This window comes from Schistocerca gregaria, chromosome 4 (genome assembly GCF_023897955.1).
Source record: "Schistocerca gregaria isolate iqSchGreg1 chromosome 4, iqSchGreg1.2, whole genome shotgun sequence".
NCBI classification, from domain to species: Eukaryota; Metazoa; Arthropoda; class Insecta; order Orthoptera; family Acrididae; genus Schistocerca; species Schistocerca gregaria.
The window spans coordinates 233,185,747-233,204,455 of NC_064923.1; the positions used below are offsets into that span (position 1 = coordinate 233,185,747).

The following is an 18,709-nucleotide window of genomic DNA, read 5'->3' on the forward strand; positions in this document are numbered from 1 at the left end:
TGTCCACGTCCGTCTCGCTCAAGTCCACCAACTTCGTGCAAAAACATTCCCCAACCTCATTCTTAAACATTCATAGGATTGTGTGAAAGTGTGAAATCAAATTATGTGATGTAGGAATTGTGCAAAAGAAATGTGTGAAAAACTAAATAAGTTAAACACACCAGACAGCTAATAAACTAAGAAAATAACAGTCATTGACTATCGCCTTAAGTAAAAAATAGGCTATCGATAAAAATAAGTCATTAGTTCTGAAATGGACAGTATATAAAGAACAAAAGTAAGGCATAATAAACACTAAAACTATATGCCACCTATTTTCTCCTCATAAAAATGAAAGAATAACTATATTTTACTTATTTTCTCCTTATGAAAACAAAGAATAAAAAATTATCTTGTTGGATGTTTTCCCTTTTTTTAAACATTTGTACCATTTGTTAGGATAATATCTCAATAATTGTGTAAGCATATTTCTTTGTCAAAGCAACTCTTGGAAATAGTTCTTATTTGTTAGTGTAACAATGCCGAAATGAGTGTCTAGAAACAAAAACATTTTACCTGTATATGATACTTAGAAAATGTGTTACGAATAGAATTTTTTAAATTACTACATTTATAAAAACAATATTTCTAAGAAAATCGATGTGAAAGACTCCTCACTCTCGATAACAAACTTCTTAAAAAAAACTTCACACTTAAAGAAAGAAAGAAAGTAATTAAAAATTAATAATAGCATAAAAATGTTCTTCTCTCGTCATTTTTGAGAATAATATGGAAGAATATAAAAATATAAATTAGTAATACAAACTAGCATAGGACAGAATAACATGGCTGAACACTAGGCAACAAAATTCAGATAACGGAATAATTTTTTACTGGCTTGGACAACGATTTAATCATTGCCTAACTTCAGTACAAAAATTAAGTTAGAAGGGTGGTGATATGTAAGGTGTCAGGGAAAAACAACACCTTCCATGAAAACCCTGAAACTTAATTTAAACCTAGATTATAGATGTGATATTGCATAGGTCATCGTTCGATCCACTGTAGAACTTGGAAACCCATTCAGGGAATATTCGTTCACATTTTTGTTGAACACTATTGGTTTTTACCATCCTGTATTAAAACACTTCATTTTATCAATAGTGCAAATTATAAACAATGTTTTGCGAGTAGAATAAAATTTACAGTGATAAACTTAACTGCTTTTTCAACGTTATTTTATCAGCCAACTAAAATTAGGTAAGCCTTGAACCCCTTCCATTACATTTAGTTAGTATTAAGATTCTTTTACAGGGAGTGCAGTGGAGCTGACTCTGAAATCATTAAGTATTTGGTTATATCATCGCTACTCTCACTGAACTCTTCTGAACTCTACATGTCATGTGTGGTGTGGCGTCTCCTTACCAGCAACAGGTCCCAGATTCAAAATAGTCAATTCCCTAAAAAACACGCCCAGAGCGTCGTTGCGCGAAAGTAGTAGGGAGACACGATATAAAAGAAACAGACACCACGCAGAATGTTAGAAGCTATGCAAAGAAGAAATATGAAAAATTTGATATGCACTCTAAATCACTTACGTCTCTTGAAGACCTACATATGTTTTATTTATGTCAATTTTTTGGACCTTCATTCCAATAATGTCGACATTTCGTTAGAAATTGCATAAACATTACAAGAAACAGGAAATAATTCGGACGGTTCCGTGAAAGCTGTTCCAACTGTGATGGTGGTGATAATTATAGTCCACGACAAAAACAGAGTTCCTTCCAAGCCCAAGGTAATCATGTACAGTTATAGCTTCCAGCGACATAGGAATGGCTGTAAATTTTTTGGTTCAACGAAGGAGAGAGAAAACGCCTAAATTTGAGCAGTATGCACAACCTGTTTTGTATAGTAAATTCTAAAGAATTGTATACATGAAAGAAAAGTTTGCCCAGAGTACGAAATATGCACTAAATGAGACTCGCAAAAAAGAGGAAAGAAAAATATTCGAAAGATTGAGAGTTTCTCGCAAGAGTCAGTGCACCATTACCGAGTGAGAACCACAATACTGGGCGCTGTGAAATAGAAGGGAGATGAATATAATTGATTTCCAGGCTTCTATACACTTGTTACACTGATTCTGGAAATTATACGGAAAAGGTAGTCGCAAAATTACGAAGTTTACCTCAACGTGTAGAGAAGACTCCATTATTAGGTAATAATATAGAGAAATTCGCTGCTGAGGTGGAGGCAAAGCTATATGTCATGCAATAAAAATTGTGTTTAAATCCCATCAGTCAGGTTTCATGGAAACAATACTTTATCATTTCGAGTGAAAAAGAGATTCGCTTGTGCAGTCAATGTATGCACATTCGTGTACAACAATTCCGAAGATTCTTGTCAGTGGATTACTGTTTCCTCATCTTTACCTTTGTCTTCAGGAACATAAAACTTAATAGGACAAAAAATTTGAGAAAAATGACTGATTACTTGCAAAAGTTTTGTAATCGACGTTGCACAGTGTGGAAAAGTGGGTTTGAATAATTTTCAGTGTTACATCCGAAACCCTTCTTACCATTTACAGAAAATAATTCATTGCTTTTATATGACACTTGGCCCAGAAATAACGACTGTTAATATAATTAGGATAGCACCCGAAACTAATAGTGTGATTCAGCCTCTCGATAAAAAAAAAGTTGAAAACTGTAAAGCACTTTCAGAAAATTTTTGGACAGTAAAATTATCGACAGCTCTTTGACATTTCAGAATTATCAGCAGGATAGTACTGTTAAACTCCAGTCATTTCTGCACTGTCAGTTTGCATGACCACATTTTATGAATTTCACTATGTATGCTTGGTGTGGAGCACAATATGCAGATCGTTCCCCACGACCGTTTCTTACTCCATTCTAGTTCTGTGTAAATAAAACTAGTAACTTCTGTGAAGCTCTTGAAAGCATTATTATTATTTTTTTAAAAAAATCGATTGTGCCTGGCGTAAGGAGTATGTTCGTTTTCTTCTTCCAATAGACACATCTTGTTTTCCTGACTGATACAGGGAAAAGGAACTATTTAATTGTCAGAAATTTTCATAAAAATTGTGCTACAGTAAATGTTATGAAATATTTAAAGTCAAGAAATTAAAATCCACCCTGTTGGAAGTCGTCTTTAATGTAGCATTATGCACTGCCTTTATTTCCTTCCTCTGCTAGTCACTTGCATGAGATTTTCATCTAAAACAGTTTAGGTGTCGATATGAACTGCTAATAATTAAAAAAATAATGATCTGAGATATTTTCGGTATGGTTTAAGTGCTTAAAATTCACGTGTGTGCACACTGGACTTCGTGATAAGCGGCACTGCTGGTACGTCCTCTTGTCTCGGTTGCGTTTGCTTATTCACTGATTCGTGCGCTTGTGCGGTACAAACCGCTGTTATAAGCTGTTCCTCATGTGGCAAAAGAGCTCTAAGATTAAAAGAAAAATACTTACAGTGACCCTTAGCACCCAAAACGTTGACAATGCATTTCTTTCGGTGAATTCTTCCCTCGAGAAAAGCTGCGTGGTGGGTTTCGACTTGTTGGACTGGACCTTTCCTTTGTCAGTCACACAGTCCCGTGACACCTGTTGTCCCAGCAAGCATCTGCCGTTGCCAGACCTTCAAAGCCACCGATAGAGCACTACCCTCTTGCGCTAGGGCTCAATTTAACGTAGCCTGTTATTAGTACTTTTATTTGAGCACTGTAATACTGTCTGTTTCGTTCCTTACCTTTTCAGAAGCTATTCTACTTCTTGTTACTGTTATTTGCTGTATGCTGTGTGATATTCAATAATGTCACAATTAAATTCGTGAAATGTTGTGAGGGGTACCACCCGGCAGCGCTCTCTGGGCTAGGGGATGGTTATCCAAGAGTGGTCATAGAAATGGTTTGCACATTACGTGCCTACTTCGAGAAAGATAAAAAAATTAACGGAGGCCCCCTTTTCTTGGCTAGGAAGGTGAGCAAAGGAACAATAGCACCTCTCAGTGTAAACGAAAACCTGTTGTGAACATTAGCAAGGGAAGAAGAAGCTGGTTTTTCTGGTGGAAAGAAGTATGGATAGCGGGATTACGAAGTCATGTTTATGGTTATTACCGTAGAAAGGAATACCTTACACTCATCGGATGAATGCTCACTTTCAAAACAAAGGAGTTCCTTATTCAGAGCTGTAACACATAGTTGTTTACAATTCTGTACGACCTGAACTACCTCTATGGACATTTTTCTGCGCTTGAGGGGGAAAAACATAGATGTGTTGCTGATCGGAGAATAACAGGTTAATTGCAAACATTTCGATCTGTCCTTGTAATGAAAGCAATGCTCACTTTCAAAACAAAGGAGTTCCTTATTCAGAGCTGTCACACATAGTTGTTTACAATTCTGTACGACCTGAACTGCCTCTATGGACATTTTTCTGTGCTTGAGGGGGAAAAACGTAGATGTGTTGCTGATCGGAGAATAACAGGTTAATTACAAACATTTCGATCTGTCCTTGTAATGAAAGCAAAGGGACAACCGCTAATTCTTTGACAGAGTCCCTGTTTAATGCAAATGAAACAATTATTTATGTTTTTACTGATCTTCAATAATAAAATCGTTTCCCGCTTATCGAAAATTCGTTAAAGCTGTCAGGAATTGTATTTTCATTAACGTTCCGTATACCGTCTTCATAATTTGTTACCGCAAATAATACCTAAATAATGAAACCGAGCAGCTCTTCGAGGATACAAGTTTGTCAACACCGCCTTTGTGCAGTGAATAGTTGGTGAGTTTGAGCGAGCTGAATAAAACCTATGATTACGCGCTGGAGGTGGCAATTGCTCTCCGAGCTTCCATGTATTCCTGCCGAGATGTCAATCCTAAAGTAATTATGAACAGAGAACTGTTTTACTCCAATTACAAATTTATTTCCGTTTGATATTTCAAATGTTTTAATTACTACCTGCTATTGAAAAAGAAAAGTGTCTCCAAGTGACAATTTTCATTTTCATGAGATTTTATTGAAAGTAGCCTCATCAATTTATAGTGAAGTTAGTAAATTTCTTCCGGTATAAAAAGAATGTGCAGCTGAATACGTTCATATCAGCCACAGGTTATATATTCTTCATGTGTTATACTAAATTTACCTGGTCTAATTCAGATGCACTTCTACAAAGTGTGTTAAATTCTACACCTTCTCTGAATGCCGCACTCATGTTTACAATGCCTCAGTCCCATATTGCACTGCACCCATACTTTCTTCTTCCTCCTGGAACTATAAAACGAAGGGATGTGTGTGTGCATCTACAAACTATGTGTGCATAACTGAGAGAGTAATCTGCAACTGTGACAGTTTGGCAAACTTTAACAGATTGTGAGTAAATAAGATTTTCTGTTGGCCTTGGTCGGACCATTTGTGTGGTCACTTCCGTTGTGAGGATGAACAACGGTATGTTTAGGGCTGCTATTCACAGTTTGCTAGGAGTTTGGTAAGTTTAGTTGCTTTGAATTTGTGTAAGTTTTAAGTCAAGCTGAAGCCGTAACTTTTTCCTCATACAGCTTTACAGTCTGTTCGCTTGTGACGAGTTTTATTTCTACATCGCGAGTCTCGAATACTTAAAACATGAACTGATTTCATAGGCTGTTCTTTGATTCAACTAATGTAGGTGTGTTGAATGGGTAGCGACTGAGTTTAGTCAATTTATAATTTTATTAACTGACGAGTTCGTGTGCATTATACGATACCCCTATGATTTTCCCCCTAATTTTTCAATCCGTTTTTTCGATTCTTTTTATTTTTCGGCATTTGTTTGTTCAATACCACTATGTTAGTGTCCGTGCTCAGGAGCCTTCAGCTTTCACATCTTGTTATCTTTTTACGATAAATTCAATGCAGTTTTAGTCCGTTCTTCCTGAAGTTCCTATCTGTTCGTTACTTACTTCCGTTTCTTTACCAGCCTTTTGTAATGTAGCTTCAAATGGTTCTGAGCACTATGGGACTTAACATCTATGGTCATCAGCCCTCTAGAACTTAGAACTACTTAAACCATGCGCGAGGCAGGATTCGAACCTGCGACCGTAGCGGTCACGTGGTTCCAGACTGAAGCGCCGAGAACCGCACGGCCACACCGGCAGGCAATATAGCTTTCATAATCTACTTCTTACAGTGTGCACTTAAATAAAAAGTGATTGGTAGCTCATAATTTGATCTTCGTTCGTGTATTTCAACGGTAAATTTACACTTCCATTGCGTGTGCTAAAATCGATGGACTGACGTCTCTTTGCTACCCACGATTGGTCATAGTTGAAGGCCTTTCTGCAAACATCATCAACTGCACTTGAGTATTTTGTGAATGTATGGTTAATCCATGATTTTATGTTTCAGATCCATAAACTACGAATTTAATAGCTGACTGAGAACCAAGGTTTAAGATTTATCAAATATGAAACTTGTGATATGTCCACATCTGACCAAGGGCGCAACTTACAGCACTTCCTTACACAATAATTGAATACAGGCCATTGTTTCTCATGAATTCTGCAATCTATACATTAGCTCAAGACTCGTTAAATGCGTGGCATTAACTCACAAACCAGAACCAAGACTATTCAAGCTACAGCCACAACCTTATTTAATACTGCAGCCTTCTACACATTGGACAGCGAATTTTTATATGGTGATCCTGAGGGATTTTACTCTTCCCAGAGAATTTTCTGAAAATTAGTTAGGTTTTCATATCCTGCATAAATGTATTAATTTCTTAATATTTGTCCTTGGTACTAGGATAGCTTCTACATGGTTTTAAGCAATGACCAGTGCGGAAACACGGTTGTTGTGGTTTCTACATTGCTTCTCTCGTTTTTTATTTTGTATGTGAGGCTGTAGCCTTTCGCCCCTACTCTTCAATCTGTACATTGAGGAAGCAGTGATGGAAATAAAATAAAGGTTCAGGAGTGGAATTAAAATACAAGGTGAAAGGATATCAATGATACGATTCGCTGATGACATTGCTATCCTGAGTGAAAGTGAAGAAGAATTAAATCATCTGCTGAACGGAATGAACAGTCTAATGAGTACACAGTATGGTTTGAGAGTAGATCGGAGAAAGACGAAGGTAATGGGAAGTAGTAGAAATGAGAACAGCAAGAAACATAACATCAGGATTGATGGTCACGAAACCAATGAAGTTAAGGATTTCTGCTACCTATGCAGTAAAATAACCAATGACGGACGGAGCAAGGAGGACATCAAAAGCAGACTCGCTATGGCAAAAAAGGCATTTCTGGCCAAGAGAAGTCTACTAATATCAAATACCGGCCTTAATTTGAGGAAGAAATTTCTGAGGATGTACGTCTGGAGTACAGCATTCTATGGTAGTGAAACATGGACTGTGGGAAAACCGGAACAGAAGAGAATCGAAGCATTTGAGATGTGGTGCTATAGACGAATATTGAAAATTAGGTGGACTGATAAGGTAAGGAATGAGGAGGTTCTACGCAGAATCGGAGAGGAGAGGAATATGTGGAAAACACTGATAAGGAGAAGGGACAGGATGATAGGACATCTGCTAAGACATGAGGGAATGACTTCCATGGTACTAGAGGGAGCTGTAGAGGGCAAAAACTGTAGAGGAAGACAGAGATTGGAATACGTGAAGCAAATAATTGAGGACGTAGGTTGCAAGTGCTACTCTGAGATGAAGAGGTTAGCACAGGAAAGGAATTCGTGGTGGGCCGCATCAAACCAGTCAGTAGACTGATGACCAAAAAGAAAAGACAGATCTCGAATAGAAATAATTGATCAATGTGCTGGATTTTTAGTGGTGCTACGTTTGGAAGTTTCCACCACTAGGTTTTGAGAAACGGGGATACACAGAGTTCTCAGAGTGGATGCAAAATTCTTGCAGTAAGTGATAACAGCTTTGTAACGAACCAGGACCATTGTTTACCGGATCGGGAACAGTTTATGCCAAGATTTGAGGAACTAATGGTTACGACAAATCCCGAGTTGAGAGTCCAGGGGAGCAGATGACCGACAACAACGAGCGTTTTGGGGCGCAAATGAGGGCACCTAATGAGCACATGTCTGTGGCCAACGCATGGATTATTGTGGTACATGGCGAGTTCCGAAACCTGTCAATAAGCCTTATTGTCGCTGAACTTGGGCCAAGGTTTGAGCGTTTAGAGCAGCGGCTTTACATAACAGAGGGCACTCAGCTACACGTGAGCAAGGAGCGTCCATCTTGAGCAGGATTTCCAGCCTCTTAGGGACACGTGTGAGCATATGCACAAGGGGATGTTAGCCTTGGTAGAGATTTCGAGGGCAGAGAACAATACGTTCGCGAGTGCCAAGATCACAGGAAACAGTGTGGCAGTTCGCTGACTTGAAGAGCGTTTTTAACCACCAAAACTACACTCCTGGAAATGGAAAAAAGAACACATTGACACCGGTCTGTCAGACCCACCGTACTTGCTCCGGACACTGCGAGAGGGGTGTACAAGCAATGATCACATGCACGGCACAGCGGACACACCAGGAACCGCGGTGTTGGCCGTCGAATGGCGCTAGCTGCGCAGCATTTGTGCACCGCCGCCGTCAGTGTCAGCCAGTTTGCCGTGGCATACGGAGCTCCATCGCAGTCTTTAACACTGGTAGCATGCCGCGACAGCGTGGACGTGAACCGTATGTGCAGTTGACAGACTTTGAGCGAGGGCGTATAGTGGGCATGCGGGAGGCCGGGTGGACGTACCGCCGAATTGCTCAACACGTGGGGCGTGAGGTCTCCACAGTACATCGATAGTGTCGCCAGTGGTCGGTGGAAGGTGCACGTGCCCATCGACCTGAGACCGGACCGCAGCGACGCACGGATGCACGCCAACACCGTAGGATCTTACACAGTGCCGTAGGGCACCGCACCGCCACTTCCCAGCAAATTAGGGACACTGTTGCTCCTGGGGTATCTGCGAGGACCATTCGCAACCGTCTCCATGAAGCTGGGCTACGGTCCCGCACACCGTTAGGCCGTCTTCCGCTCACGCCCCAACATCGTGCAGCCCGCCTCCAGTGGTGTCGTGACAGGCGTGAATGGAGGAACGAATGGAGACGTGTCGTCCTTAGCGATGAGAGTCGCTTCTGCCTTGGTGCCAATGACGGTCGTATGCGTGTTTGGCGCCGTGCAGGTGAGCGCCACTATCAGGACTGCATACGACCGAGGCACACAGGGCCAACACCCGGCATCATGGTGTGAGGAGCGATCTCCTACACTGGCCGTACACCTCTGGTGATCGTCGAGGGGACACTGAATAGTGCACGGTACATCCAAACCGTCATCGAACCCATCGTTCTACCATTCCTAGACCGGCAAGGGAACTTGCTGTTCCAACAGGACAATGCACGTCCGCATGTATCCCGTGCCACCCAACGTGCTCTAGAAGGTGTAAATCAACTACCCTGGCCAGCAAGATCTCCGGATCTGTCCCCCATTGAGCATGTTTGGGACTGGATGAAGCGTCGTCTCACGCGGTCTGCACGTCCAGCACGAACGCTGGTCCAACTGAGGCGCCAGTTGGAAATGGCATGGCAAGCCGTTCCACAGGACTATATCCAGCATCTCTACGATCGTCTCCATGGGAGAATAGCAGCCTGCATTGCTGCGAAAGGTGGATATACACTGTACTAGTGCCGACATTGTGCATGCTCTGTTGCCTGTGTTTATGTGCCTGTGGTTCTGTCAGTGTGATCATGTGATGTATCTGACCCCAGGAATGTGTCAATAAAGTTTCCCCTTCCTGGGACAATGAATTCACGGTGTTCTTATTTCAATTTCCAGGAGTGTAGATTGTGAGGAGGAAAATTTGAAAGTTAGCCTGGATGTAGCAAAGCTTGCGGACAGGGTGAATAATTTTAATGTATCTGCGAGTAGTGAACGAAGCTCGCCGGCAGCAGAAAATGAAAGGAAGTGCGGTCCTTGTTGAAATCTCAACGGTAGATTTAGAATAGCTCATATATAAGTTTGAGCATCGGTTCAGGAGTAATGAAGAAATAGATATTTATTACAAAAATGCTAGGCGAAGTAATGACGACAGTGACTCGGGGCTTGAGAATGAATTTGACCTCTGGCACAAGACTGGTAATATGTGCGAGCGAGGAAAATGTAGGAGTTTCTGTGGGCGTTCTCCGAGAGGGGAGGAGCGCAACTATAATTATAAGCACTTCCTCTCAGTGAGACGATTCAGAGATGATATGTACGGAATTCTCCCCCGGTCGTTGGTGCACTAATTTCACTTTTATTTGACTCCCATATGGACCATTTCACAAAAAATCTCATTTGTCTATGGATATCTAAAGCGAGAACCTCTGCTACGAATGAAGTCACTTGCTCGCTTATTGGTGGGAATACCGGGCATTACAATGTTGCCAAACCAAAATCAGTCCAGTTTTCGAGTCCAGCGTGAATGTTTGAACGCATGGTTCTGCGCAAACAGTCCTTGTGCAATCTGCACCAGCATAATTTATCCGAATATGTATTGCGAAGCTGCCGATGCAAATTCGCCACATACCTCTAGCCAGTAGGTGAAATGACGACGTAAAAAAGTTTATACTACTGGCCATTAAAATTGCTACACCAAGAAGAAATGCAGATGATAAACGCGTATTCATTGGACAAATATATTATACTAGAAGTGATATGTGGTTACATTTTCACGCAGTTTGGGTGCATAGATACTGAGAAATCAGTACCCAGAAAAACCACCTCTGACCGTAAAAACGGCCTTGATACGCCTGGGCATTGAGTCAAACAGAGCTTGGATGGCGTGTACAGTTAGAGCTGCCCAAGCACCTTCAACGCGATAACACGGTTCATCAAGAGTACTTACTGGCGCATTGTGACGACTCAGTTGCTCGGCCAAAATTGACCAGATCTTTCCCATTGGTGAGAGATCTGAAGAATGTGCTGGCCAGGGCAGCAGTCGAACATTTTCTGTATCCAGAATGGTCCATACAGGACCTGCAACATGCGGTCGTGCATTATTCTGTTGAAATATAGGGTTTCGCAGGGATCGAATGAAGGATAGAGCCACGGGTCGTAGCACATCAGGAATGTAACGTCTACTGTTCAAAGTGCTGTCAGTGTGAACAAGAGGTGACCGAGACGTGTAACCAATGGCACCTCATACAATCACGCCGGGTGATAAGCCAGTATGGCGATGACGAATACACGCTTCCACTGTGCGTTCACCGCGATGTCGCCAAACACGGATGCGACCATCATGATGCTGTAATTAGAACCTGCATTCATCCGAAAAAAATGACGTTCTGCCATTCGTGCACCCAGGTTCGTCGTTGAGTACACCATCGCAGGCGCTCCTATCTGTGATGCAGTGTCAAGGGTAACCGCAGCCATGGTCTCTGAGCTGATAGTCCATGCTGCTCCAAACGTCGCCGAACTGTTCGTGCAGATGGTTGTTGTCTTGCAAACGTCCCCGTCTGTTGAGTCAGGGATGGATCCGTTGCAGCCATGCGGATAAGATGCCTGTCATCTCGCCTGCTACTGATACGAGGCCGTTGGGATCCAGCACGGTGTTCCGTATTACCCTCCTGAACCACCGATTCCATATTCTGCTAACAGTCACTGGATCTCGAGCAACGTGAGTAGCAATGTCGTCATACGATAAACCGTAATCGCGATAGGCTACAATCCGACCTTTATCAAAGTCGGAAAAGTCTTGGTACGCATTTATCCTCCTTACATGAGGCATCACAACAACGTTTCACCAGGCAACACCGCTCAACTGCTGTTTGTGTATGAGAAATTGGTTGGAAATTTTCCTAGTGTCAGCACGTCGTACGTGTCGCCACCGGCGCCAACCTTGAGTGAATTCTCTGAAAAGCTAATTATTTGCATATCACAGCATCTTCTTCATGTCGGTTACATTTCGCGTCTGCAGCACGTCATCTTCGTGGTGTAGCAATTTTAATGGCCAGTAGTGTATAATCCTACTGCATGAACTGTAGTTTATCGCAGATGAATGCACATCAAACGGAGGGCAGGTCACACAAACTCATTACAGCGCATATCCGCGTGCTAACAATCGCGGACGGTGTACAAATAGAATGAAAGTCTGCTATAATCAGCACTGACGACCGACACCAGCCGTAGCGAAACAACTGGCGCCATCATGGTGGCGATAATCGGAATAGGGAAACAGGAATGTACACGCGTGATGACGGGAATGGACCGAATGAAACTCGGAATACTTACGGGAATGATGGTCGTTTCCATAATGAGAGTGGTGACAATCATCACGAGAATATTATTCCTGGGACCTGCCATTGAGATTCGGTCAGCTAATCTCTGCCATAATTAGCCAAACGCCAGATTGCGTACACCACAACGATGACTGTCTGATTAGGAGGGCTTTGTGGCAAAACGAGATATGATAGGAACCTGCAATTTACTTTTTCTTGCAAGATTAAGTTGAAAGACGATTTTCAAAAACTCCTCCTCCTAATTTAACACATGTTTTAGTTGTGTTGAGGACACCACCTTAGCTTTTTATATGTCGCCTTGGCCGTGTTTTTTATGGGCACCACTAATTACAATCCAAATGATCAGTCGCTGTGTTGTTTACCCTTTCTTTGTAGATTTTGTCTTTCGGCCATCCCCACAGGTAGAAATCTAAATGAATAACATCCAAAGATCTTGGTAGAAAAGAAACGTGACCGTTTATGCCGACTCACGTTCCGGATAATGTTAGGTTTTGATGACATATCACCTCACGAATATATAGGGTGTAAGTAGGCTGTTTAGGTTTTTTTTATTGGTAACGCCACGTAGCGCTCTGTATGAAAATCACTGGCTGTGCTGTGTGCAGTCTGTAGCTGGTTGGTATTGTTGTAATACTCGCCATTGTAGCGTTGGGCAGTTGTCTGTTAGCGGCACGTAGCGTTGCGTAGTTGGAGGTGAGCCGCCAGGAGTGGTGGATGTGGGGAGAGAAATTGCGGAGCTTTGAAATTTGTAGGATTGGATGTCATGAACTGCTATATACGTTATGACTTTCGAACGCTATTGAGGTAAATACATTGGTTGTTCTCTACGAAAAACTTTCATTTGCTAACTACGCCTATCAGTAGTTAATGCCTCCAGTAGTTTGTATCTTTTATTGAGCTGGCAGTAGTGGCGCTCGCTGTATTGCAGTAGTTCGAGTAACGAAGATTTTTGTGAGGTAAGTGATTTGTGAAAGGTATAGGTTAATGTTATTCAGGGCCATTATTTTGTAGGGATTTTTGAAAGTCAGTTTGCGTTGCGCTAAAAATATTATGAGTCAGTTTAAGCACAGTCTTGTATAATTGTTCTAAGTAGACGTTTCATCAGGGTAAACATTAATAAACATAAACTTTAGGGACAGATTCCTGACTGCAAATTGAGAAAAAATGTCCTATGGACATATGTCCGGAAATGCATCGTTGCCATGGTAGATGGCGATGACGCATGATAGTTCCTCTGAACAAGTGCGGTGTGTTACTTGTATTTTGCAGGCTGTGTGATTGAAGCAGGGTACTGTAAGCAGCAAAATGGTCTGGTATTGACGTCGGGAACAAATCGAAATGGTGTTTCTGTACGGCCAAACAGATGGAAACGGTAGATAGGTAGTACAGCTACACCAAAACAAGTACCCTGACTGACTCCAATCACATCACACAAAATTCCAAGTCATTTTTGGGCGTTTGTACGACCGAGTGTCCTTTCACACAGACGAACGTGTTGGGAGGCGGCGGACTGTGCGAGCATCAGATTTAGAGGACTGGGCTCTACACGTCATTGAGACAAACCCAAATACAAACTCCAGGCACTCCGACATGCTGTAAGCCGGAGTACGATTTTATGTATCCTGTCTGACAATCGCTACTATCTCTATCACCTGCTGTCCCTTAGAGACCACTCTGAACATATGTTGTGATGTGGACGCTTGCAGCTCTGTACTGCGTTCCAGCACTATCTGTTGTTGCTACACACATACCGTCCATTTCCAGACACATGTTAATAGAATTTTTTCTTCCATTTCGAGTCAGGAATCCGTCCATGCGCTTCGTCGGTTTCATTAATGTGCAGTGGCCCTCACAAAGCTGGAAGAAAATATCCATCACTGTAGCCAAAGGAATCTTTGCCAATAATGCTGGAAGCTCAATTTCAAGACATACTAGAGAACGGAACCATGTTTAACTATACGGTAACATCAAACAATACTATGTGCCTAATCAACTGATATCATATCACGCCACGCGTTCACAGAAAAGCGTTCTTGAAACTGTATCCCGATAAAAGCACGTGAGTTTTCGTCGGACCACCAATGTGAGTTACAAGTCTCTCGAATGCAAGTGGCTTCGTCATTAATCAGTATTAGTGGTATTACGCCGAGGTTGTCATTAACCAAAGATAAAAGCCCAATTGTCTACCTTCATTCCAAATTCGAAGGTGTTGAACCAGATAGATACTAGAAGGAAAGATACTGTGCGTACTTAACATCTGTCATGTGGTTGTACGTCGAACAGTTGATAAGAGTAAAAGTTCTGAGTATGGCTATTGATGCAATAATATGTCTTCTGCCACTTCCACCAGCTCTCCATTTGAACGTTCAGATTATGACTGATTGTCACTGCACCAGTCTCGTACACAGTAAACCTATATGAATGTGATATTCTGCAATTGGGATATTGTTTACCGATTCTCTATAAGTAGCAAAAGCGTCTCCATTACAAAACCCTTGCACAAATACCGCATCAGCGTACTCCGCATTTGAAAATACTCGTTTCACGCATTAAAGTTATATCAGAATTAGTTAACAAATCAATTAGTTAACAATAACAAAATGGTTAAAATGGCTCTGAGCACTATGGGACGTAACTTCTGAGGTCATGAGTCCCCTAGAACTTAGAACCACTTAAACCTAAATAACCTAAGGACGTCACACACATCCATGCCTGAGGCAGGATTCGAGCCTGCGACCGTAGCGGTCTCGCGTTTCCAGAGTGTGGCGCCTAGAACCGCTCGGCCGCCCCGGCCGGCTAACAACAACAATTGAAAAAAACACCACAATATGAAATTCAAACAATTATGACAAAAGTTGAACAAACTTATAGTGGCTGGAGTACCCGTATGTGAAATGAAAACTAATTTCTGTAACTAGCTGTATCTTTGTAAGCACTAAAAATAGCACACATATAATAAGGAATCTTCTATTCGAATTAGTCTATAATATAAACTCCTAAAATATTTGATACTCTTTCTGAAACACACTGTGTAGAGAAAATTAATAACGTTGATGCAAATAGGTGATATAATTACTTTCGGTACCCACTTCATACTATCTCTTTTATGGAGACATAACAATCTTTATCGCCAATAATCGTATAACACACATTCCAAAGCTTGAGTACACACAGCTACCGTCTTTCATCTCACATTTAAATTAGCGCTTATAAACCATAAGACAGTCAGTGTTGTTTCTGGGTACGCGAATAAAATGTGTGTGTTTTAATAATGCCATCAGAAAGAAGCGTAACCACTATGTCGTTACTGACTTACCCTGACCTCGATGCCACAAGTTTCGAATACGTGTTTGGCTGTACCGATGATGGGTCCTTGGTGTTTCAGGCGAGCCGACAGATCGTAGAAGATGGTTAAATTTTGTAGCTTGAATGAGCCCCTGATGTAGGTGATGCCATGCATTTCGTTGAGTTGATATTCTCTTGGCTCAAATGCAATCCTATCAAGACTCATTATGAAGCCATAGCGGAACATCATTTTGCCTTCGAGCTTAATACCGTAGACCGTTCGACTGAAAAGGTAAAATATGAGTCAGGAAATCTCGAAATGTGTTTTGAAAGATGAGAGTTTTGCAAAAACTGTGTGCAAACTAAATATTTAGTAGTCTTAATGTACAACGTAGCCCAATAAAATGTATTTCCTGTAGATTAAAGGCTTCATTACATCTTACATTGCACTTTTTGTGAGCATCAAAATTCTATTGTAACGGAATGAGTTGTTAGTCGATCGTATAATATCTAAGTATCTGCCTTAAATGTTTTTGTGTTACTCTTCTTATTGTTCTGCTGCTTCTTATTCCCTTAAAATCAAGGATGATGCCCATTTATTTCGCTTGTGGATACTTTGGGAAACTGATCAATATAAAGTACATGACATTCGTTGTGACTTTACAAAACATAAACTAAAAAGTTAGAGCTCATACACTGCCGTTCCTTCAGCGTACGAATCATGAATTTGTGGGGGCGAGCTGAAAAGTAATGTTTCAGAATTTTTTATTCCTTTCTCAAAATTGATACGAGGTATTACATGTCATGCATACTTCTGCGATATAAATGAAAGCTGATACGCGTATTTCTACATCTGAAAGGGAATGTGTATGCAAATTTCGCGCCATTCGCATTAGAGTGTAGCTAGCAGTTCACTGTGCGTAATATTCGTTCTAATGGACGTGAACCTTAATTACCTTTATCGAACATGGTGAGTTGATGTCAGACAAGAATGCCTTTAAAGCGATAAGGACGTCACTATTAACACTTCATTGAGTTTGAACAAGGTCGCGTAACTGAGCTACGAGAAGCTGAATGATCCATTTGCGATATTGCATAAAAGGTTGGTAGGAATGTAGCCATCGTACATTGCTGCTTGGAGCGGTTGTCACGAGAATGTACGGTCGGAAAAAGACAGGGATCCGGCACTACCAAGAGAGAAGACCATCGTGTTCGGCGTATGTCTCTGACACATCGTACTGCATCAGCAACAGCAATTGGAGCGGCAGTCGGCAGCAGCAGTCAGCACCACAGTGACACAACGAACTGTTACAAATCAGTTACTTCAATGGCAGCTCCGAGCCAAAAGCCCCGTAGCGTGCAGTCCACTGAACCAAAGCCATCGACATTTGGGACTTCTTCAGTGCTGTCATCGGCGGACAGGGTGGAGGTCTCTTGTGTATTCTGATCAAACCTGGTTCTGTCTGGGTGCCAGTGATGGCCATGTGTTGGTTAGAAGGAGCTCAGTTGAGATCCTGCAGTCACCCTGTCTGCGTGCCGAACATGCCAGCGCTTTACCAGCTGCCGGCCGGGGTGGTCGAGCTGTTCCAGGGACTACAGTCTGGAACCGTGTTACCGCTACGGTCGCAGGTTCGAATCCTGCCTCGGGCACGGATGTGTGTGATGTCCTTCGGTTAGTTAGGTTTAGGTAGTTCTAAGTTCTAGGGGACTGATGATCTGAGATGTTAATTCCCATAGTGCTCAGAGACATTTGAACCTTCACCATCGGTTACAGTCTGGGGTGCGATTTCGTATAACAGCAGGAGCACACGAGTGGTTATCCCCTGCACCCTGACTGTAAATCTGTACATCAGTCTGGTGATTCTATCTCTTGTCATGCCATTCATGAATAGCATTCCAGGGGATGTTTTCCAAGAGAATAACGATCGTCAACATACCACTGTTGTAACCCAACATGCCCTGTAGAGTGTCGACGTGTTGGCTTGACCTGCTCGATCACCAGGTCTGTCACCAATCGAGAACATATTTGCATATCAGATGACAACTCCAGAATCGTCCAGTAACTGCATGAACTGTGCCTGCATTGACCGACCATGTTCAACAGGCATGGCACTCCACTCCACAAACTGACATCCGGCACCTGTACAACACGAAACATACAAGTTGTTGCATGCTTGCATTCAACGTTTTGGCGATTACACTGGCTGTTAATGTACAAGCATTTCACATTTTTAATAGCTTATCTCACGCTTACATTAACCTATCGTCTTGCAATGTTAATGAATTTTCAACGTGTATTACGGAAATCTTATTACTCTACATTAATTATTTCTTGTTGCTGCGATTTTACTTCCGTCATTGTATGTCAGTGCGTGAGAAGCATCGTCCTATAATCTACTTTCTAACCGCATAAAACATGTCTTAAACAGAAATTCATAGAAAAATGAAAGTTTTGTACGGTGAGCGCTCCGCTGCACTGCAGCATGTGCAACATCCCGACACTGTCATCGATCAGCCTTCATACAGTCCCGATTTGGTACCACGCAAACCTTAAAGAACACCTTCGACGATTTCACTTTGATAGTGATGAAGTAATGCAAGCAGAGGTAGGGATATGGATCTATCCACAAAGTCATTGTATTGTGTCTATACCAGCGAACAGGTTTCTCGGTGGAAAGAAAGGTGTTCCTCCGCAGGGTAAATACTTCAAATGGCTCTGAGCACTATGGGACTTAACACCTGAGGTCATCAGTCCCGCCGGCCTTGCTGGCCGAGCGGTTCTAGGCGCTACAGTCTGGAACCGCGCGACCGCTACGGTCTATGGTTTGAATCCTGCCTCGGGCGTGGATGTTTGTGGTGTCCTTAGGTTAGTTAGGTTTAAGTAGTTCTAAGTTCTAGGGGACTGATGACCTCAGAAGTTAAGTCCCATAGTGCTCAGAGCCATTTGAACCATCATCAGCCCCCTACACTTAGAACTACTTAAACCTAACTGACCTAAGGACATCACACACATCCATGCCCGAGGCAGGATTCGAGCCTGCGACCGTAGCAGCAGCGTGGTTCCGGACAGAAGCGTCTAGAACCGTTCGGTCACAACGGCTGGCGTCCACAGGGTGACTATCTTGAGAAATATACAGGTAGACACAAAGATT

The 18,709-nt window shown here is 42.1% G+C and overlaps 1 protein-coding gene across 2 annotated transcripts in view; it reads right to left on the reverse strand.

The window, feature by feature from the left end:
- Nucleotides 1-18,709, reverse strand: part of LOC126267988 (uncharacterized) — a 66,350-nt gene that overhangs the window by 21,389 nt on the left and 26,252 nt on the right. For both annotated transcript variants that reach the window (XM_049973336.1, XM_049973335.1), the window contains exon 3: nt 15,589-15,841. In XM_049973336.1, the coding sequence (XP_049829293.1) occupies nt 15,589-15,841 (253 nt within the window). The remainder of the gene's footprint in view (nt 1-15,588; nt 15,842-18,709) is intronic.